We start from the raw sequence: 24065 nt of genomic DNA on the forward strand, positions 1-24065 counted from the left end.
CAAGAAATTCGACAGTTTAGAAGCAGTGAAGAAGCCAAGCAAGGTGTTGTTGGCAATCATGTGGAATGATCTACTTCTGGGTGATGTTGCCTAGCATTAGCAGGTAGATGAGGAAAAGGAAAAGGCAAGATAGGCACCACTGGCACCAGCGTGAACAAGAGAAACTGTTAGAGATGATTTACTGCTGTGCCTTGGAAGATGGAGATACAGTCAGGTGACTGTGATCCTGTTCAGCTAGCAGGGTAGATTGAGGAATTTTTCAGGGGACCTACACTTACATCCAGCTGGATGGAAATAATGAGAATTTCTTTTAATATTGTTAAAACACATCCTGCAAGATGTAGTAAAAAAGTTAAAAGTTAAATTTGCTTGAAAAATGTGCACGAGACCATAATATAACAATACGATGTACCCAGAATCTTTCAAAGATGAACAAAACAGAAGGGAATAAAATCTGTTCTATTTAGCCTGTTTTATAGATTGTAATTTCTTTCCCTCAATGCAACACATCTTTGGAGAGGCAAAACAAGTTTACAGCACAACAAAATATTGTGGAAAATTCCTTCTTTGCTGCCTGAAGGCAAAGTGAGTCACCAGAATATATTTTAACTCATTTAACTGTTGATAATACCTAAATACATTATTGATTGAGATATTCTTTCCTTGTGCACAAATTCTATTTCCAAGGACAAACACTTGTGAAAGAAAACGAGGAATTTCTTTTTTCTCGTATCAGTGCACATTGTGTACCTTTTTAATGTTAATTTTAGCAGGGAAAATAAACAGTTTTCAACATGACTGACAGCAAACAGCCTAATAGAAAATAGGCAAATAAAATTGTTCTTTTAAATGGGTAATCTTAAAAGAGTCAAGATTAAAATAATTTGATTTAATGTAATTCAGCTCTTCACTGTTACAAAAAAAGAGAAACCCTGAAACTACGACTCATCTTTGCAATTTAGATCAAGGATGCTTTACATACAGCCACAAAATGCCTTATTACCTCCCAGCATGGTTGGCAGATCAAACCACATAAAAAAATGTAAACACAACCAAGCTATTGTCTGCACATTTGTCTTTGATGTTCAAGCAGTGAGATACAAAAAATAGGTATATACAATTATTGTACTAAACTACATCAAGCAGGGTTCAAAAGTACATCAGCCAGTTGTTTAGATTCCCTAACACATCTTTAACACCAGAGAAAAATTATATTGTTGTACCTTAGAAGAATTGACAATATAGATAACATGCTGCAATGGTTGCCCCTTTATTACTAGCATTAGATAGTCACTCCTTCAGTTTCAACGATAATTCAATTCAACACATGCTGAATTAGAAGCAATAAAAATTAAGGAATCCATTTTAGGAGAAATGAACGGATTAAAGTATATAATATTTTAGCATGTAACCAAAAGAGCCTATGATATTTCACAAGAGGTGCTCAGATAGCTTTGATAAATCATTTCTGTTCACATAGTGGAATTGCAAAATGGGATCATTCTGGTTTGAAACGTTCGAACAAAGTATAACATTCAAAAGCATATTAACATTTTGCACTGAAAGATGGTATGAATCAGTTTGTTTGTGATGACTTCTAACAGGCTTATTAAATGAATATCAATGGATCTCATTTTTCATTGCTTGCTTTATGTGCATGGATCTTTGTCATGCAGTTACAGTACATTAGTGTTACTTTAGTCATTGCTTTGCATCCATGCAATACAAATAATCAGCTATTTAAATTAGTTAGAAACACATTGCTTTGATTTACAAAATACATCACTGTATAAGTAACATAGGTAATACACAGCAGAGAAATGGCCATTTACGCTCACATGCTCTACAAGTGACGTCAGCCATCAACAAAAAGCTCAAAGGTTGCTTGAGTTGTGCAGTTCTGTGCTAAGATAAGCTTATCTTTAGGTTGATAACTTGCAACTAGTATTAGTCCATTATGTTTACATCACCCTCAGTATTATTACATACTGTACATTCAATATAAAGCTCTTTCCTCTTCAGTAAAAAAAAAGTGGATCTCTTTTCATTTGATTTTGCTGGGGTATAATAAGAAGAAATAAACCCTCAAAGTTAAAGTCCTTTATATTTATATGGAATTTTCAGGCTTCAATTTTGTCTACTAGTTTTACCTTAGCTAACGTAAAGTGAGTGGTTCAGCAATAAAGTATTCAATGCTAAATAAAACCTGAAAAATAATTTTCATGTAAATATTTATAAATTACATATTAAACAGGGGTTACCCAGGTTAGATATTAGAAATTTTCATATACTTCCATTGTATAGCCGGGAGTATGAAGGATGCTGATAAACTGCTGTGGAGGCTGCTGAAAAATTACCCAAGCATCCTTAGCAATGAAACAATTAAAAACTAAAAATAAATCAATGCACTTTAATAATAAAGAGAAAAAAGGAAAACAAATTAGCCATTAGAGTGTCAGGTGATGGGCTTATAGCAGCAAGAATGTCTAATGAGCTTGAAATAATACTTCATCGGACCCAGGAGAAAATAAACCGGGGGAAAATACAAACATTCTAGCTTTTGTTCTCAGATGGTTCATTTTAAAATAAACTAAGTATGCAATAAAAGTTAATATACTACACATCACAATACCACAAAATGCTACATGAGAACAGTTCTTTAATGTAATATCAGCACTGTGAAGGATGATTTCAAGCAAGAAAGATCACAAATGGTATTCATATTTTAATACTCTTAACAGATTTTGCTGGCCGATACTACATAAAGAAATAACTACAACAAATTTATTTAATTCTATTCCTGTTGACATTCAAATGAAAGAAACAAAATGTCCCAACTGAAGAGTGTGATTGATATTTCAATCCATCCCATTTTATTGTGTTTTGAAACAACTGAGATTACATTATTTTAACAACCCACTCAGAAAATGGTAATGGCAATATAACAGAAACTTGACCTTGACTTTTTTTTATAAAGAAATAACTTCTGGCATTGACATTAGTCACAAAACAGCAAGATTTTACAGAAAGCTTATATTAAGTGAATCCAGGATGCTTTTTCCACAAAGGAAAACAAATTAACGTAGAAATACTACAAATTTCTCCAATGAGAGGATGAAGGAAACCATAACACTGGGTGGTTATTTCTATCCATTCAACAAATAGTACCCAAAGGATCATTTCAAACACACATCATTACATTCAGCAGCTACTTCCTTCCATTTTCAGCTTTTGGGAATCTGAAATATCAATAATAACAATATATCATTTGAAGTGACAAAATACAAAATCTTGAGTCTATAATTATTTAGTATATACATACTACTCAAATCTAAAAACAGCTAGTAGAATATTACATAAGAAAAATGGCTTCACACATCAATTAAAATGAGGCAACTGCATGGGTGATTTTTATATATGTTCAACTGACAAATTATATTTAGTTAGAATAAGATCCAGACAGAAATCTAAAAACAATAAGAAAGATAGGAACAAAAATTCTCAAAAGGCAACAGCTTTCTATTCAGAATCTGTGCAATTATTCTCAACATTTTGTGTTCAGTTTTTCTTATGGCTTCTGGTTGCAAAGCAACAAATTTCAGTTAAGATATTAAAATCATTTTGAGAAGTCTACATTTTGTATAAATTAGAATTAATTTGTCTCTTACCCAGAAGGCTTACTAAATTATGTAATTCAATTTCTGTAAAAAAAAGTTTTTTTCTGGAAATACAAAAATTAAAAAAGTGACAACTTTTAAAAATCAGTCCTACAACCACATAAATAAATCTCTAATGATATTATGAGACAGCCCAATAATTATTAGCTAATGTCATCACAAAATCAAATCCAACTGGTTTCAATCATCTGTTACAAACCATGGTTCTAGTGTGGAGGGAGACACCAACACAAGGCCTGTGATTCCCTACAGATGCAGAAGACTGCAAAGAAATAAGGAAGGCTATATCACTTCTGGGGAAATGCAAAGCATTTCAAAGAGGACAGTTTCAGTAGCCGTGGTGGGTGATACCAGAAAGCCTTCCTGCCAACCATCCTTTCCCTTGTAGCTTGATAACAACCAGCAGAACCAATTGATGGGGAGAAAACAGCACTCTCTATCTTTGTTTTATGTAAAATCAATGGGCCTATGTACTGTATACCATTACATACATATTATTCAAGTATTATGGAATGCAAAGTACTGTTGTTTAAACTTATAAAGATAGGTAAGGTAGATACATGAACAAGTAAAAGATTTTTAGCTTTATGCATATTCATGCTTCACATCTATGTGTTTATAATCTTTTAATTATCTGTGAAGCAGATTAATGTTTTAATGCTTTATTAATTTGCCCAAGCAAAACATGAAAAAGATTAGAAACAAAAGGAAATGTACTAATGAGACAAACTTTTTCAGGTTTTGCAACCATTTGTCAACAGTCCTGATCAAAGATATATTACTCAGCTGCAGTGCTCCCACGAATACAACACTGTGGACTTCTAATGTTGTGTAGAACTGCCTGAAAAACATTGCTCTGTCTTCTCTTATTTTCTTCCTTTCTCAAAGATCCTTTCAATGAACTAGATTTATCATTTTGGCACACCTCAATATTTTGCTTTCCATGCTCCTCTATTTGTTTTTCCAAATGTTTCTGGATAGCTAGTCCAAGGACTTCGGCATCCATGGATGCTCCATAGACTTCCCACGTCATACCTTTTTCATCCCACTGGACTTCGCGCACTGGCTCTGACTGCTCTTCCGTGGCCTCCACTGACACTTCTGGGAGGGTGGGCAATGGCGTCTTCTCTAAAGGTGTCATTGGACCAGTGGCAACTGATTTGCACTGCACAGTTATATCCACTTGCATTTCAACATCTTTCTTCGGTGGTACAGTAACAGATGGCGTGTCTGATGGGCTAGCGGCTGGTTTTTCAACTGGCTGTTCTCTACAGCTGACGTCAGGGATTTTGAATACTGGACAGTTATCTAGAGGAGCCATCGGGCTGGTGGCAACTGACCTGCTTTGCACTTGGATTGCGACCTGTACCTCGGCGTCTTGGCTCGCCGATTCCGACACAGCCGATTGTGAAAGGCTTACAACCGCCCCCAAGTCCTCATTCTCCATCTCGATCTGCCCATCATTTTCTGTCATGTTCCCAGCAGGCTGAACGGCAGAGTCCGCGTTAGTTTTCGTTATCTCAGCCAGACCAGAGGGGTTTTGGAGGTTACTGCGGTGGTCTCTTTCCGTTCCCGTGGTCTCCTCGCCGCAACCCTGAAAGGGGACCTCGACATTTGGGTCCGCGCTGTCAGACCTTTTGTTTGCTTTTCTGTTTTGGTCTACTTCTGTGTTAATGTCCGCAGTGTTGTTGCCGGAGCTGTCGCTCGATTCTTCCTGCCCCCGTTCTTTGTTTAAATCTAGCGCCTGCCCAGGCGCTTCGCTGGGCTTATCCACTTCTGCGTTGGCACATTTAGCGCTGATGTCTGGCGGGTGGCTGGTGTTCAGGTTGCTGGCCGAGCAAGTGTTAGAACAAAGAACAGAGCACTTGGACTGGATCGCCGGTTTCCCATCTTTCTCTTCTTGTAGATGACAAGAGGCAATGACAACGTCAGTCTCCGGCGTGCCCCTGTTCTCCATCTCAACTGGATCTGAAGCTGAAAACTGCAAACTATTGAGATCTTTAATGGTTCCCATCTTGTTTCATAGTAACGTGGCGCGTTTGCTGAACTGGCCGGGCTCTCTCAATCCTTACAATGGGCTGTTTGTGTTTTGCTTAGGTTCCCTGGAGATTTCCATCGGAAAACGGAAACTTCAAGTCTGAAAGAGAGAAAATCGTGCACAAAATGAAAATGCAGATTTTTAAAAACTGTTCTTTCAAAAGATCGGTCAGCTTATCCAACGGAAGGACTAAAATAAAAATAATAATAAAATCGATCCACTGAATGTTGAATTACACTCGGTTCATCGTGCTGTTTAAAGCCGACACACAAGGATGGTTGTAATGCCGAGAATTTATGGGCAGCATTCCTCCCTTTTATGATGGCTAATTCTGACAGATATAACCCTGACATTCTGTCCGCAGCCTCCGACCCTGAAATCAGCATCTTGTTAAATCATGCACCGGGGTAGCCAGCAGCCTTCGCCCCTTTCCTCACCCGTTCACCACAACTGGATAGATACCACGCGAACCCAATCCAGATCTCCATCGTGGTGTGTGTGTGTGTGTGTGTGTGTGTGTGTGTGTGTGTGTGTGCGCGTGTTGTTACCCCACCGCCAGGCTCTTGTCGACCCTCTCTCCCACAAGGAAAGGTTGTACATCCCGCACTTGTCTGATTTAAACGCGATGTTGACGGGAGCGGGGATCGAACCAGTGAACAAGCGCACCGCCTCACCTGGGGTCTGGTGTGTCCTGTGTGGCAGACGGAGGCCGGTGCCTCAGGGCTGGGCAGAAGTCCACGGGGCTCCGGAGACGGTCGAGAGGAATGCTATTATGGAGATTTTCTTCAAAGGATTTCCAAACGGCGTCCAGCTCCTCTAGGTTGTTCCGCTATCTTCACAGAATGACTGGAGCTGTGTCGGTGGAGGAGGCGCCCTTTAGTCTCCCTGGAAACGTCCTTTATTTGTGTGTCTCCCATTGACACCTGGATCCTTTATCAGCATTGCATCGATATTCCAGCCTGCGCTCCTGTCCAGAATATTCGTTCAAAAGTTAGATCTTTACAGATTAAACCATGAACAAATGTGAAAAAATACTGCTTGGGACTACTATTGAATGTACTGAGTAGAGCATGCGTATGTAGAGCAGTGTATGGGAGTATATATCGCCAAGTGGGAACGGTGACACCACTCTTCCAACACTCTCCCCGTTAACAATTTTTTACGTTTACTTTGTTCTGGCTGAAGTAAATGACTCCGAGCAGGGGCAACTTTCCCGACGTCGCTCCACTTGGCCAAATTTGTTCGCAAGGTTCACGCCAGCATAACGTAGAGACAGGAACGCTTCGGAGGAAATGGAACCTATTAGCGAAAGAGCAAGCAGTCTTTCATGCTGGGACAAGCTTTTCACGTTCTTCGCGTTCATTGGAAGTTACGGATTCTTAAAGATAAAATGTTTAAATTATTTTGCGAGTGCTGTCTGATTAGATGAAGTATGGGAGGGGGGCGTTGGTGATCAATTCAGGGAGTTGGATCTTTCTGGTAAGAGCCTCGTGAAATTAATCAGTGAAGTATTACCTCGTCTGCAGGAGATGGCGGAAATTCCACTTAAGGTTTGTATAAGTGGAGCGATGGAAGATCATGTAAATTAATTGGATCACAAACAAGAGAAAATCTGCAGATGCTGGAAATCCAAGAAAGGCACACAAAATACTGGAGGAGCTCAGCAGGCCAGGCGGCCCTTCTCACCTTATCTGTCCATCACCTTCTTCTGGTGCTTCCCCCACCCCCCACCGCCACTTCCCTTCCTTCCACGGCCTCTTGTCCTCTCCTATCAGATTCCCAATCGACTTCCCAGCTCTTCACTTCACCCCTCCCCCTCTCCTGCTTTCACCTATCACCTAGTACTTCTTCCTCCTCTCCCCCCACCTTCTTACTCTAACCTTATCTTATTTTCTCCACTCCTGATGAAGGGTCTCAGCCCAAAATGTTGCCTGTGTACTCTTTTCCATAGATGTTGTCTGGCCTGTTGAGTTCCTCCAGCATTTTGTGCGGATTCATTGGATATTGTAGAATTCAATTCTGGAATTCATTCATAATTAGTACTTGATATGTGCGACTCCAATACTTGGTGTTGTTAGTCATATTTATTTGGAACTGTGTGTCAACTTCAGTATTTTGATTTTAATTATGTCCTCCAATGGTAACCTAGTAAATGTAATGCTCATTGTCCATACACTTTAGTGATGTAAGTTGAATAATTTGTGGGTAAGCAATAAAATGATGTAAATCCTGACCCCAGCTAACAACTGCATTATGCCCATACACCATCTAAGCATTTGCCATAGTTGGCAAAAGTTCAGATGATGAAGAAGCTGCTACAGGAGTGAGATAGATCAGATGTTTGAGAGGTTTCACAGCAAAAATCTTGCACTAAACATCAGTAAAAGCAAGGAATTTATTGTGGACTTCAGGAAGGGGAAGTCAAGGGAATGCAGACCAGTCCTCATCAAGTGACCAGCAGGGGCAAGAGTGAGCATTTCAAGTTCCTGTGTGTGAACATCACTGGAGGTCTATCCTGGGCCCAACATATTGAGGCAATTACAAAGGTGGCATAGTGGTAGCTATATTTCATTAGGAGTTTGTGGAGTCCTGGTCTGCACCAAAAACTCTCACAAATTTCTACCGATGTACCACAGAGAGCATTCTAACTTGTTGCAGCACTGTCTGGCGAAACTCAGCCAGACGCACCATGGGCGCTAGCTTCCGCAGCATTGAGGACATCTTCAAAAGGCAATGCTTCAAGAAGGAAGCAGTTATTATTAGGACCCCCATCACCCCGTATATGCCCTCTTTTCATCGCAACCATCAAGGAAAAGGTACAGGAGCCTAAAGACACGCACACTCAATGTTTCAGGAACAGCTTCTTCACCTCCATCATCTGACTTCTGAATGAACAATGTATCAATGAATACTATCTCACCATTTTGTTTGCTCTCTTTTTGCACTTAATTTAATTTCCAGAAATATTTCTTATTGTAATTTATAGTTTAATATATATATTGCAATGTATTACTGCCGTAAAACAACAAATTTCATGACATAATGTTGGTGTTATTAAAGCTGTTTCTGAGTCCTGATATAGTTATTAACCCAACTCATTAACATCAAATACTACAAATTGTAGAGGAAAAATGAGTTTGTGTCCCGCAGGTGCTAGTGAATAACATGGGCCAGGGAAAGTCGGGCTAAAGAAGCAGTTATATGGAAATCAGAGATTGTAGCTATATAATCTCAGAAAATGACAGTAACATTGTACGCAACACATTTTAAATTATAATCTTCACTTTCGAGACGGGCTTTGCTGTGAAAATGGTTTATGAAGGCAGGGAATGCGAAAGACATTAATGCTAAAAGTTACTTGGATAACAGGAGATGCTGATTATAAATGATTCCAGACCTGACATAAATCTAATGTAAAAATGCCTAGTCACTGTTAGAAACTGGAATTCTACAGACACTGAAGAATTACAGAACAAGAAGAATGAGGATAAAGAGCCATAGTGTTAGATGTATGGGAAGTTCACATCCATGAAAAACTGGCCACTGCATAACACTTAAGAAATTCAGAACTTAATGTTCCTCATGCCTTGAAATAAATTGCAAATTAGACATGATCTGAAAGCTATACATGAAATTGTTAAATGTAAGGTGATTGGGTTTGACCTCTTTATTCTAAATCAAATGAGAAAGTAACTAAAAATGTATTAACTATGAAATTATTGATCTCCATTCCATAGAAATGCTTTATATATTATGACTAAACAGCACAGAATGTAAATTTTAGAAACCTAAACAGAACATTTCAGAAACACTCAGCAGGCCAGGAGCATGTGTGGAAAGAGAAACAGCCTTAGCATTTCAGGTCTTCCTGCATTTTCTACTGTTACTTTAGACTTCCTGTGTTTTGTAATATATTGATTTGCAATAATTGCCACACAAGCTGTATATACTGTAAACCAATCATTTAAATCATTTAAAATAATGACCATCAAATCCTCTCTACAAAAAGGGGAGCTGAAATTGCAGGATGGAAGCTGTTAAATCAAATGGGGCAATATTCTTCTTCCAAATGACATAACCAAAATGAAATTGGTTATTAATCTTATTGTATTTGTGAACTAATAACATTTTTTTTTGTTGTGTAAAGTAATATGCACAAAATGCTTGAGGAACTCAGCTGGTCAGGGAGCACCTGTGTGGAGGAACAAATAGTTGATGTTCCAGGCCAAGCCACTTTATCAGCTGGAAATATCAACTGTTTATTCCTCTTCATAGATGCTGCCTGTCCTGCTGAGTTCCTCCAGCATTCTGTGTGTGCTACTCTAGATTTCCAGCATCTGCAGAAAATCTCATGTTTATTATTTGTTATGAAGTTGTTAATAATTTGAAAGCTATAATGTAAACAATAGACCTTTAAAAGCTCTTCCCTTTCTGGCAATTATTTGTATCTCCTCATATGGAAAATTAATCCAATGGTGCACAAAATAGATCAAGTGATATATTCTTTCAAACTTACCTAATTTTACATTATAGCAATTGTTTATATAGTATGATTTAAATTTTTTTTTAAAAATAGCCTGGATTCTTTTAGCTCAATGTTTTGTCTTATTTGCATAAGAGTCATCAAATATTAACAGGATTAGTTAACTAGTGCTTGATTACAAGCTGAACATTTCAGCTATTACTAAAGCTGTGAAAAATAATTATGCAAACTGCATATCCTCAATGGATTTTAGAAAATAACACAAACATATTTTATCACTGTGCAAATGTGGACATACTTTGAAAGGTTTGAATGCATTTGCAATCTCCAAATCCTGTTTGCTTGTCCATCATTTGCCACAGATCACGTGCAGAAACATACTACTAATAACTATGGAGCCCTGGCACATCTTGCTCCCAGGCAGAAAGCTCTTTCTGTGCAGAAGAGATACTGTAATGTACATTGCACAAAATACTAAAGATTATATTTTGGAAATAAAAGCAGAACGTGGAGCAATTGCTGACAAAAAAGGTCCACTATCAAGGAGATTTTAGCAAAAGCTGTTTTTGATTGGAAATGACGGTCTCAGCCTGCATTGGTACTTTTTTAAAATCTAAAATATCAAACTGTACAAAATTATTAGTTTAACAAAATTATAGTAAATTATACAAGAAAGTTTAAAATAACTAGAACTGCGCCTGTTAAAAATGTTTAATATACTATTAATATAGCTAAGTAATATTACATTTCCATTCAAGGGGAAAAAGAGAATGTATTTTCATCATGTCCCAGTTATTTTCACACTGCCACTAAATCTACACTAAATGTAGATTTGAGACACTACCTGATCACTGAATGGGTGCATGGAGGCTTTGTGCATCTACTGTAAGTATATGTTTTTGCAGACTAATATAACTAGAATTCAAATTGGTTCTGTGCTTTGTAAAATTCAGGTAACATTTAGATTGAGTAATTATGAAATGGGTTAAAGTTATCAAAGGGTCAGAAAGAAATTATTGGTACATTGGCTTACCAGTTATAGTAGAGCAAACAATGCAACCTCTCTGTAGGAGTTCCACCTTAACATGCTGTAACGTATTTTGTAAGTCACTGTCAGTGTCGTGTTGGGTGTTTTATGTACTGCTGTTAACAATAAAACACTTCAGGCTACAAAATTCTATTAAAAAAGACTGCGTTATTGTTTCATATCAAAGTGGAATTGTTTGTTTGGTATCCATTTCTAGTGTCGAAGAAAATCTAAGCCGAAAGGCAAAACATTTTGGATACTCAAAGAAAATAATATCCATGAGTTCAACTTGAAAAAGGAAGAAATTGTTTGGGGCATATTTTATCAAATATGCAATGATGAGTCAAAAAGAGAAAGAGGATTCAGAGTATGAATGTTGATAGGTGCCCAAAATCTGCCTCAGCTAAGCAAAGGGCTTACAAGCCTACTTGTTTTATTTGCAAAGACATATAGTGGTCTAATTTTGTTTTGAAGCTAATATTCAAAACAGTCTGCTTGTACATATTGTGCTTATATGAAGTACTTGGATTATTTTAAGCCTAGTGTTGGCAAAGTCAATTGGATTAGTATGTCCTATTTCTATAGAGCAACAATTGAAGGCCCTATAGTCTATGGAGCCATTTCTACTATTCTATTAGATCATGACTAATTTCTGACATCTCCATATGTTTGCATTTGCCCTGGGGACAAGCCAAAGGGAGATTGCATGAGGAACATCTGCTTTAAGATCTTTAATAGTCAATTAAAGAATTAGAACTGTTTCCTTTGACATTATTCATAGTAATTTTCAAAAAACAGAAATTGAACATTAACGTTAAATCCTATTTAGAAGTGTCTCTAAAAATGCAACTCTTTTAAATCTTGTGATAATTGTGCCTTTTTAAATCTTTAAAAAGATAGAAAACCCTTCATGCGGAAAGCCAAGTTGATTTTCACATTAATATCACATTTGTTTATTAGCAGATCTATTTATGAAGAAGTTTACTAAATAGCTAACAGCTGTTCTTCACTTCTGACTATTGCCGGGAAAAACTACATTATTTAAAGAGAACAGAAATTATTGTCACTAATCATGTCAATCATGTCAAGATTTGCATGATATGTTAATACTTGTAAAATATTTGCAAAACAACATCATGTAAAACTGTAGCCATTTTTTTGCTTTATCTAGAGAACTAAACACTGGAGAGCAATATTTTCATATTGGTTAGTAATGTCTGCACATTTTGTATATTTTAAATCAGTTATGTACAGGATAATTTGATTAAAATTGTACATAGGCAGCAAGGATGTATGTAACATTTCCTCATCAAGTTTTAATCCTTTATGATTTTAAATTATAGTGAGTGTTCATTTCCATTAAGTCTTGGGCTATTGGAAGAGTTTTTACTCAAAGCTCCATGATTCCATGGAGAATGAAAAGCTGCACATTTTTATGTGTAATTAAATAATTAAAACAGTTTAATTAATCCATTTGTGTAAGTTTTAAAATAAACTTCTGAATTCATTTTCAACAGATCTTTTCTTTGCCTTTGAGTGTATATATGGTAGAAGACAAATTCAATAGGTATTGAGCAATCAAAAGCACAGTATTAAGGATACTGTTGATCCTCAGTATATTAATGTTCAAGTTTGCTTCGTAATAGATGCCACATTCAGACCTAAAAAGATTGAAAAATGTACACAACGTCTTTACAAAATAACCAAGCATAAAATCTGGAGTGAAGCATTCAAAAATTTTATATTTTACACATAGGTGATAGGATAGGCTGGCACAGTAGTGTGATGATAAGAACAGCTCTTTACAGTGCAGGCGACCTGCGTTCAACTATTAGGTTAGGATTAAACTGGGGCTGAGCACAGTGGCTTGAATGGCCAGAAGGGCCTATTTTGTGCTGGAGCTCAATAAATGAAATAAATAGATAATTATACATTCAGATGCTATTTGTATTTTGGAACATGTTTAATCAAATTTTCAACAGTACTCTGCAAAAGTCTTAGGTGCACTTATATAAGTATTTTTTTAAATAAATAGAACATCAGATAACAGAACAGAGGACATAGAGATGGACTGTGCTACACGTAACTTTTGTTATGGCATTAACTGTTAAATATGAGAAAAATTAACCATTTAAAATATGAGAAATGCTCTCAATTATGCTTAATTATAATAGTAAAGAATACACTTTTAATTGATAGTTATCCATGGGCTTCCATCTTGGGTTATCAATAAAACAAGTAATTTTGTGTTTTGTGGGGTTCATATGGTCATGGTTATCCAACTTGAAGTTCATTTATTAGAAATGGGAAAATCTCTTGTAATGTTTCTCTTTGTAATGATTTTAACTAACTAAGTTTAACATTGTAAAATTTTTTTTCTTTTCCAAGTCATATTGTAATTATATCAATCAATTCAGCAAATAGAACAATGTTAATCATAAACTGGATATAGTTTCTGGCATCCTGTACTGTGAAATGCATAAAGGAAATGCCGGTGGAATTCAGGAAGTCAGGCAGCATCTGTCGAGGGATAAACAGTCAATATTTTGGGCCAAAACCCTTTGTCAGGACTGGAAAGGAATTGGGCGGAAATGAGAATAAGAAGCTGAGAGGTAGGGAAGGGGAACAATCTGGCAGATGATGGGTGAGACCAGGTGAGCAGAGAGGAGGTGGAAGGGTGGGGAGATGAGGACAAAGTAAGAAGCTGAAAGGGGTTAAGTGCAAGAGGTAAAGGGCTGAAAAAGGAATCTAATAGCAGAGGGTAGAAGACCATGAAAGAAAGGGAAGGAGGAGAGGAACCAAAGTGAGGCAATAAGTAGTTGAGGAGAAGAGTAGTGAGAAGAGGGTAAACAGAATGGAAAAGGAAAAAAAGAGAAAAAAAGGGAAGGGGAGAAATTACAGCAGGTAAGATCAATCAATGTTCATGCTATCACTTTGGAGACTAGCAAATGGAATATGAGGTGTTCCTTCTTCAAGCTGAGTTTGGGCTCATTATGGCAGTAAAGGAGGCCATGGATAGATATGTCGGAAGGGGAAGTTGAAATGAAGTGGACAGCCACTGGGAGATCCTACCTTTTGTGGTAGAGCGTGGTCTTTGAATCTGCAATGGGTCCCACTGACATCGAGGAGTCTGCACTGGGAGCACCCTCTCTTTTCTAATTCCTTCTCTTCCATGGTTCACTGTCCTCTCCTATTAGATTCTTTCTTCTTCAGCCCTTCATCTCTTCCACCAATCATTTCCTAGCTTCTTACTTCATCTACCCTCTCCCACCCTTCCAACCTCCCCCTCAGTTATCACCTGCCAGCTTGTATCCTTTCCCCTCCCTCCACCTTCTTACTCTGGCTTCTGCCTCTTCCTTTCCCGTCCTGATGAAGGTTCTCAGCCAAAACATCAGCTCTTTATTCCCCTCCATTGATGCTACCTGGCTTGCTGAATTCCTCCTGCCTTTTGTGCATCTTGTTCTGGATCTCCAGCAACTGCAGAATTTTTTTTTGGTATAAGGGAATTATTGTGTTGTTTTAAAGGTGTCAATATGATTGTTTCTGCTAAGGTGTGATGGATTAAAAAGTCATATATAATCAGGCATAAATATGAATAAAAGGTATGTAAAACATCATTGAGCAAGTAAGAGCAAATTGGGATTTACAATAAGATTATTTATACATTGATGGAAGAGATCCGCCATTTAAAAAAACAAAACAATACTATCTGGATGTTGTCATGGTGCTGGAACAAGAAGTTCTGAATATATTCTCTTCATCGATCAACACATACAAAATGCTGAAGGAACTCAGCGAGTCAGGCACCATCTATGGAGGGGAGTAAACAATTAATGTTTTGTTTTCTGCTGAGACCCTTCATCAGGACTGGAAAGGAAGGGGGCAGAAGCCAAAACAAGAAGGAAGGGAGAGGGGAAGGGATACTGTTCATTGTTTTGATCTGTTGAACTTTTTTTTTAAACAGAGGACACCAGAATTGAATTCCGAACTCCAATGCCCCAATCTGCAATAGCACCCCGCTAACTGCTGTGCTACCGTGGTACCCTGTATCAGCTTGTTGGTAGACTAGGATAATTATTTTAATTGCAAATAGAACAAAATATCCCAAACTTCTGATTTTGGTTCATGCAAAATATCTTGGAGGTAATATATTATTACACAGATCAATTAAAAATGACTAATTTATTCTATAATTGGATTAACACATTTTACCAAATTCTACATTTAAATTACAATGCAGTATTTTGAACTATCCATTTTCTGACAATAAGTTTTAATATGCAATTTGGTATTAAAACATATTCATGATTTAGATGCCTATCAGATATGACATTTTAAAAACTACCTTGTGAGTTGAAGTGAACATTATCGGAACTTATTTATGATTTAACCCAATGATTCCCAAAAGGGGCGGTACAGCCCCCCCCCACCACCGAAGGGGGAGTTTCCGTGTCCTAAGTGTGTGCTAGGGGAAATAGAAGTCAAAGGTGCTCAGGGTTCTTGGGGGGGGGGGTGTGGGGGAAGAGATGGTAAGCAGCACCCTAACTCGAAGGCACAAGACCTGACCAACCGAATCAACTTGCTGCCATTGTTAACATGGATAGGCATTCTCAGTTTGTGTTAATGTTTAATTTTAATTTAGCCTGTTAATGGTGGATAAATACATACATTGTGAACTATATGTGTGTGAAGGTGGTGAAACCTTAAATTCTAATCCTACTAAGAAACAGAAACAACAGAAAGTGTGTCAATACAATGTTACATACCTGGAGTATGGTTTTATTCTGTTCCCGTCGGATCAACAACAAGCCCATATATCTTATTTGAAATAATGTACTGTCTAATGAAGCCATGAAACCATCAAGACTGCAGGAACTCTTCTGTAAATGACACTCTGGAAAGGCTACTTATGGTATTACTCAGTTCCAGAAGATGAAAGAAGCATCTGAAAAGCTTTGCACACTCAAGTCATTTGCCAAGAAAGCTAAAAATGACCTTGACAGTGGTCTCATTACTTCTTATTACATTTCCAAAATAATAGCAAAGTGTGGCAAATCTTAGACAATTGATGAAAGATTAACAATGCCTGCAGTATCAGAAATGCTCACCACTGTCCTCAAAATGGATACCAGTATTTTAAAATCAATTCCTCTGAGTACTAACTCTGTAGCTCATCATATTGATGAAATGAGTGAAGACATTGACTATCAACTATGCACAGATCTACAAAAAGCAGAATTTGGGATTCAACTGAATGAGTCAACTGTGCAAGACAATGAGGTATTGCTAATGACATATGCACAGTTTATCAAAATGGGGTAGATGGAGCTCGTCAGCCTAGGAAGACAGTCCATCTAAGAGAGGGAAAACTCTGATTTCAAACCTCCGCTGCCTTGTGACCATGCCCACTCATGGGAAAGGCTTCGTGAGTAAACCCTGAGGACAAATCCAGAGCTGGAGTCCCCAAGGCCTCTGGGAACTCCTGTGACATCACTGGTGCCAAGCTGTATCGAACCTTGCCCTTCCCTTGGCCAACATCAGTGGTATGGGGAGGGGAGACTCGCTGCACGGGCTACTGCTGGTCTTTCATACAACTTTGCCCAGGCCTGCGCCCTGGAGAGGATGCAGATCCATGGTCTTACGGGACTAACAGATGCCACACATCAAATTGGAAAAGTTTATGAAAAGATTCTCTTTTGTAAGAAGTTAAAAGCAAATATCAATGGAGAATCAGTCCATGACAAGCTCAAAATGTATATTGAGTATAAAAGTATTCCAATTAGCATCATCATTTCTTGTGCAACATATGGAGCATCATATATGACAGGCTACCACACTGGTTTAGTGGCATTTCTGAAAAATAATCCCAAGTCTGTTTGCAATCTATTGTGTAATTCATTGTCAATATCTTGCAGTCAAAATCATCAGCCAACAATTTTTTTTCAAGCATGACTCTTGTAATATCTGCTAGCAACAAGATTAAAGCCTATCCATTAAATAACAAAATATTTTGCCAGTTATCCCAAGATAGCAATGAAGAGTTTGAACTCTTGCTTCTTCATACTGAAGTGTTTGGCTGTCAAAAGGCTGCTGCTTAAACTGTTTCTTTGATCTTTTTGACACTCTGTTTGAACTTTTTTGTCAAAGTTGACAAGAGCTTGGGAAACAAGATTGAACTTCTATGTGGAGATGTGGCAAAATAGCCAATCTGTATGACAAAATGAACATTCTAAATATTAAAGTGCAGGGTGAGAATTTCAATTTAATCCAAGCAAAAAGTTCAGTGCTCACTTTTATTGGAGAATTGGAAATATATAAGCAAAACATTGGGAGAAGAATGTTCTCACAGTTTCCCTGCCTGGAAAGTATGACACTCTTTTTCATAGTTGGTGGTGATTTGCAAGAGTACTGCTTATACCTGCAGTTACTGAAGAAGGATTTCAGAATCAATTCAAGGATTTGAATGATCTGGAAATTCCAGATGGGGTAATTAACCAATTTCTTTTCAAGGTGGAAGATCATGAAGAGAGCTTGCAAGAAGAATTGATCAAAATCAGAACGATGAAAATGCAAAAATGCTTTTCAAAGAAGTTGGCTTTTGTGGTATGTGGCTCAAAGTCATATGAATTTCCCTGGTCTTTGGAAGAGTGCCAAACTGTTCTTCATTACATTTCCATCCTCCTACATTCCTGAAAGAGGCTTCAGTGCAGTGAACCACATACTGTCCTCACAAAAAAAAAACAGTAACTGCTTGGACATTGTTCCACATGGGGAATGAAAGGCTTTGGCATCTCTTGCTAAAAACCATCAAGCTCAAGAATCACACTGATATTGAAGCTGCTGTACAGCACACAGGTACCGTGTAAGTCAAGTTTAAAGACAAATAAAAATTTAAAGCAGAATCATTTTCTCATGTTAGCATATGCTAGATATGTTTTTACACTGTGGGTGTACCAGAAAGTATATTGTGCCATTGGCAAGTATGAAGGTGTTTTAAGGGGGTTGGCAAGTTTAAAATGCTTTGGGGGGCATTGGGCTAAATAAGTTTGGGAAACACTGATATGATCTCTTTCAATGCAATGGGTGAGTAAATGGACTTGGTGGGAAAAGCTTTTCATCTAATGAAGATGCAATTAAATATAGGTCTCTCTTTTTATCTGATTGCAGAATAATTCTATTTTACAATGATGCTAAATTTGTAGTTTAAAATACAAAGTTAGAAAGTAAAATTTTCTGAAGCAAGGAATAATATACTGTACTGCAAAGCCAATTCAGATTTTCACAGCGTGCCCTCATGATTTTGCTTTTGATGTTTGGATTCTTCCTTTCCTGCTTTGTAAATATTTATTTTTTCAAACTGTTAAAAAGAGTATGTATGTGTCTACTTTTTATGGATGGAAACCTTTAAAAGTAAGATTTGTTTCATGTGGGGATGGAAATCTCTCCTTTGTGCTGTATGTTATTGCATGATGTTATTGTTATATTCCACTTCTGAAAATTTGGGTTTTAGTGACTTCATGGAGTGAAGCAAAGCATACTGTACATCTGCTACTGTTCTTCTTTTAATCACAAGTATCAAAGACAATTTTCTGCACCTAGCGTTGAATAATCTATTTTTAATTAGCTAAAGATAAAATGAAAAAATCCTTCATTGTCTTAGTAAATATGGCGCCACATATATTGAACCAATGAAAAGTAGCAATCAAAATAGCCCATAAGTGGTTGAAGGTTAGAGGAGGTTACTTTTGTATATTCCAGTGGCCTCGTATGGCACTGAAGGAAATCCCATTCTGCACATTGTGACTGGCTGGATACACATCTTGAGTAATGAACTAATATCAAAGCATGTAATCACTGAAGGCAGTACATAGAATGACTAGTAGATTGACCAGTCTGTTATTATGAAAGGCAGAATAAATTTGTTTTTATTCCAGCTTAAAAACCCAGTGACCTTACGGATGGATTCAGGGTAGAGATGTAGAATGATTAAAACAAATCCTCATATTCCTTCAGATTACACTGTGAAAGTTTGAATTTCAGAACTTTTGAATTTTGTATCATCCTGGAACAAATTAGTAAAAGTTAATTTTAGATCATTATCAGTAACTTCATCATGCAGGAATCAGTATATATCCAATTAGAACAGTGGCAGTATTGAAGAGTACAGTCGATGTTTTGGACCGAAACCCTTCTGCAGGACTTCCGAGTCTTGATGAAGAGTCTCAGCCTGAAACATTGACTGTACTCTTTCCCATAGGTGATGCCTGGCCTGCTGAGTTCCTCCAGCATTTTGTGTGTGTTGCTGCTTTGTAAAGTTTTTCAAGTTAGAAGAAAAATAAATTTCCCTTAGTTTGATTCCCATATATGCTAGAGCTGCTGTGGCTCAGATCATAATACATGCTACTATGAAGTAATTTTAAATAAAATATTAATGCAGAAATAAAATTTATAATTAGTAGAATACTACTTTATTTTTCTGTTAATATTTTTGGAATTAAGAGTGCACTTTGTTTTGCACCACACCAATATCACAACTTCATATCTAAAGATGATATGCAGCTTTTGTTTTGACTGGTATTTTGGAGAATAAAAGAGAATACAATTAAAATCTGAACTTAATTTCACATCAAATTAAAGGAATGTCCTCCATTTTCGTTTTATAAGTAGTTTAGATGAAAACATGATATAGTAGATATTCAGCACATGTTCTTTTTCAATTTCCATTCACTTTTTTAGATTTTAATTTTATACATTTGCGTTTTAAGCAAATAAATGTAAAAGATCAATTTGCTAATCCTTAACCATTTATTTCTTATAGTGTGCTTTAATAAATAAATCAACTTTCAACATGCAGAGAACTTACATTAGATTGGGCTGCTAGGATATTTCACAGACTAGTCTGATGAGAATACTTGTAAAATGCTTGCTCTCAATATACTTAACCATTGTGTTTTTCCATTGAGTTCAATATTACAATTAAAAATTTATCACAGTTAGTTTATTTAGAAATACCTCACAAAATGGCAAATACATGCATGCACAATAACAAGATGAGAGATTTTGATACAAGCATACTCATAAGAAAGTGTGGCAAAATTTCAGCTGAGTCACTGAAACCGTTTCTGTGTGATCATGTCTATGTTACATCAATAAAGGAGTACAGAATACTTACAGGTCCAAAAGGCATCCCATCAAAGTAATAGAGGTGGATTTGCTCTACAGCTTTTCATAACATGCAAAGCTAATTTTTCTGCTGAGCAAATATTGCTCATTTGCAATACTGTGTCTGCTTATTATCTGAAATTCAATGTTTCTACACTGTTATTTAAACAATAATTAATTTTAAAAATCATTGCACTTTACAATACTGAAGAGCAGCACAGAGCTGTAATCTACAATGCATATTCTCATAATAACAGGGAATTTAGAATAGTTTCCTAAAAACTGGAATGGAATGAAGGAAGTTAGAATATGTTTAAACATTATCAATTTTTACCTTCACGGAAACCTTAATTCAATTTTGCTGATAAAGAAGTATTCATTAGATTAAGGTCATCAATTTTTAATTGATTCTTGTAGTACTTTTTAAAAAGGCCAAAATAAAAACCCATTGAATTGTAATATGCACATTACATCTCGAGTAGACAGATTTTGATTCTAAAATAAAGCAAAAGCATTGCTATGGTAACAGCAGAGCACAGGATAATTCCTTATTCAGGTCACCTTTTTCTGAATGACTGACTTATGACATATTGCCTGAACATAATTACTATGGTTACAATAAGCAAAGCCATAAGTGAAAGTAATCATGGAAATTGCAGAGGTATTTGGACACTAGCTGTTATTTTACAAAGAACAAAACCATTTTTTGTAGAATGCCAGAGGAAATGAAATTGCTTGAATAATCCTTACTTAATCATACACTGCTCATATAAGACACACAAGAAGCATTTGATCACTCTGGGCTTGTACTTGTTAGAGTTTAGAAGAATGACAAGAGATCTCATTGAAATCTACTGAATATTGAAGGGGCTATATAAAGTGAAGCTGTTTCCATTGGTAGGAGAGTCTAGGACCAGAGGGCACAGCGCAAGACTGGAAGGTTGTCCCTTTAGAACAGAGATAAGCAGCAGTTTGTTTTGCCAGAGAGTAGTGAATCTGTGGAATTCATTATCACAGATGTCTGTGGAGTTCAAGTCATTGGATATATTTAAATTAGAGGTTGATAGATTCCTGATTAGCAAGGATGTTAAAAGTTATGGGGAGAAGACAGAAGAATGGAGTTGAGAGAGAAAATAAATCAGCCATGATGGAATGGCAGAGCAGATTCAATTAGGCAGAATGGCCTAATTCTGCTCCGACATCTTCTGGTCTTATGATTTTCAACTCATTTTGTGTATTCACATACATGTTTCTAGTTTACTCAAAGTAAAAAAAGAAAAGTTAAGTGCAATTTCTTTTGATTTTATAATAAAAATTTAAATTATCAGTAATTAAGTCAATAAGTTATCAATTTTCTGCAATATTTGTGTACTTTTGTTTATGCCCTCATTTAAATGCAACCAAAACTTAATGATCCATGTAAAGAAAAAATATAATTTCATCTTTTGCTTTCCACCACCTTAAGTTTCTCTATAAAGATATGAGTACCTTTTTGAACCAGTGAGCTAAGGCATTTTATGTTTGCTTGTATCTGTGTTGACAAAAGAGGGTTTAGACTTCTCTTAAGTTGAACAAGGAATTCTCTACCATGGTATAGTTCTTTATTCATGAAGATAAAATACAGTCGTGTAATATTCACTTCTTAGAAATCAATCAATGCCCTGAGAGACTAAGTTAATCATCAATTAGATTAAGTGATGGAATTATTTTTATTTCTTTCCATTTGCAATTAATTCAACCATCAACAAGCCTGGAGCACCAGGTGGTTAGAATGATGTTATTACAGCGCAGGGCGTCAGAGTTTGGAGTTCAATTCCAACGCTGTCTGTAAGATGTTTGTACGCACTTTGCATGAGCGTGTGGATTTCCTCCAGGTACTCTGGTTTCCTCCAACAGTCCAAAGTCATACTGGTTCGTAGGCCAATTGGACATTGCAATTTGTCCCATGATTAGGCTAAGGTTAAATAGATGTTTTGGTGGGCAGTGTGGCACACTGGGCTGGATAGGCCTGTTTCATGCTGTATCTCCAAATAAAAAATAAGTAAGTAAACAACAAGTTTGGAGTCCACCAATAACTTGCTAACTTGAACCTAATTTTAATGCTTCAACCAGTCAAGGTCCACTGAGAATTTCTGTTCACGTTAAAAGTACACCCAAAGTTTAGTCTGCATTACTGATGTGTCTCTGAAAATTCAGAGTTCAGTGACTATTGCAATCATACCATCCTTCCAAATATATTAAAATGCTTGAGAAATAATTAAAAAAAACAAGATCATGGGTGAGCAATATTTTTAATATGTTTCATCCTAGAAGATGTCCAGAGAGATTGAGCTTTACATTAATTTGAATTGGAGTCATAGTGTGTCAGTAATTTGAAACCTGCTGCATGCCAAGTAATATTGTCAAAACTTAAAATGTAATGAAGGATGTGATTTCAATTTTCTACCCGGGAAACAGCTTTGTACATGTGTGGCCATATGTATTTTGTACAGTGCTCCACCTCAAATGCAAATTTTCTTCATATTTTGAGTGTATGAAAGATATGACCATAGAAAATGGTGTTCATTGTGCAAGTTCATAACATGCTTAGCAAATCAAACAATCAACTAAGCCCTTTTTTGTATCCATCTTCTTGGTGTGCTAGTCCATCAGAATCAGAATTATTATTACTGATCTGTGTCATGAAATTTGTTTTTTGGCTGCATTGCTGTGCAATACACAAGAAAATACTAAGAAGAAATATAAAAACTAAACTTGTAGTACAAAAAAGAGAGAACAAAATAGTGAGGCAATGTACATGTGTTCATGACCCATTCAGAAATCTGATGACAAAGGGAAGAAACTGTTCCTAAAAACATTGAGTGTGTGTCTTCAGGCTCCTGTAACTGCTCTCTGATGGTTGTGTAGTAATGAGAAGAGGGCATGTCCTGGATAGTGAGAGTTCTCAATAATTGATGCTGCTTTTTTGAGGAATTACCTTGTGAAGATGTTTGAGGTCAGGAAGGCTAGTGCCCATGATGGAGCTGGGTTTACAACTCTCTGCAGCTTTTTCTGGTCCTGTTCACTGGATACATGTGATGGAAGCAGTCAGAATCTTCTCCATGGTACATCTGTAGAAACTTGCAGGAGTATTTGACGGCATACCAAATATCTGCAAGCTCCAAATCAAATACAAATGCTAGTACACTTCAATATTTTGGGCTGAGGATGGAACTTAACACCCAGGCACTTGAAGCTGCTCAGTCTTTCCACTGCTGATCCCCCAACGAGGATTGGTGTGTGCTCTCCCCACCTTCTCTTCCCGAAGTCCACAACCAGTTCCTTGGCTTTACTGACATTGAGTGCAAGTTTGTTGTAATACCACTCAACCAGCTGATCTATATGACCTTACTACATCTATGTTTATTTCAGCATGCTATGTCTCTGGGATTCTATTGGCTTCTGAGGCTATGTCTTGGTTCCTACCATATTTCTGTGTACCCATGACTGTGTGGCTACCCACAGTTCCAATCTGCTAATTACATTTTGCTGAAGATACTTCACTGATCGGCCTAATCTTCAATAACGAGGTGGCCTACAGAGAAGAAGTCAACACCCTGACACAGTGGTGTCAAGAAGACAACCTCTCCCTTAGCATCACAAAAACAAAGGAGCTGGTTGCAAACTACAGGAGGAATG

The 24065-nt window shown here is 36.9% G+C and overlaps 1 protein-coding gene across 4 annotated transcripts; it reads right to left on the bottom strand.

The window, feature by feature from the left end:
* Positions 1–732: 732 nt before the first annotated feature.
* On the bottom strand, positions 733–20421 carry LOC132405445 (G protein-regulated inducer of neurite outgrowth 1-like). Of its 4 annotated transcripts, none has more exons than XM_059990253.1 (3): positions 20398–20421; positions 6390–6682; positions 733–5814 (listed from the first exon to the last, which is right to left on the bottom strand). In XM_059990253.1, exon 3 carries the CDS (start codon positions 5689–5691, stop codon positions 4456–4458), a length of 1236 nt encoding a protein of 411 aa, XP_059846236.1. In that variant the 5' UTR covers positions 5692–5814; positions 6390–6682; positions 20398–20421; the 3' UTR covers positions 733–4455. The 4 variants fall into 4 exon arrangements, with proteins under 4 accessions (XP_059846236.1, XP_059846235.1, XP_059846238.1 ...); XM_059990252.1 differs by lacking the exon at positions 20398–20421 and adding an exon at positions 6885–8587; XM_059990255.1 differs by lacking the exon at positions 20398–20421 and having other exon boundaries at positions 733–3239; positions 4713–5814; positions 6390–8587.
* Between the last annotated feature and the right edge of the window lie 3644 nt (positions 20422–24065).

This window comes from Hypanus sabinus, chromosome 15, assembly GCF_030144855.1.
Source record: "Hypanus sabinus isolate sHypSab1 chromosome 15, sHypSab1.hap1, whole genome shotgun sequence".
NCBI classification, from domain to species: Eukaryota; Metazoa; Chordata; class Chondrichthyes; order Myliobatiformes; family Dasyatidae; genus Hypanus; species Hypanus sabinus.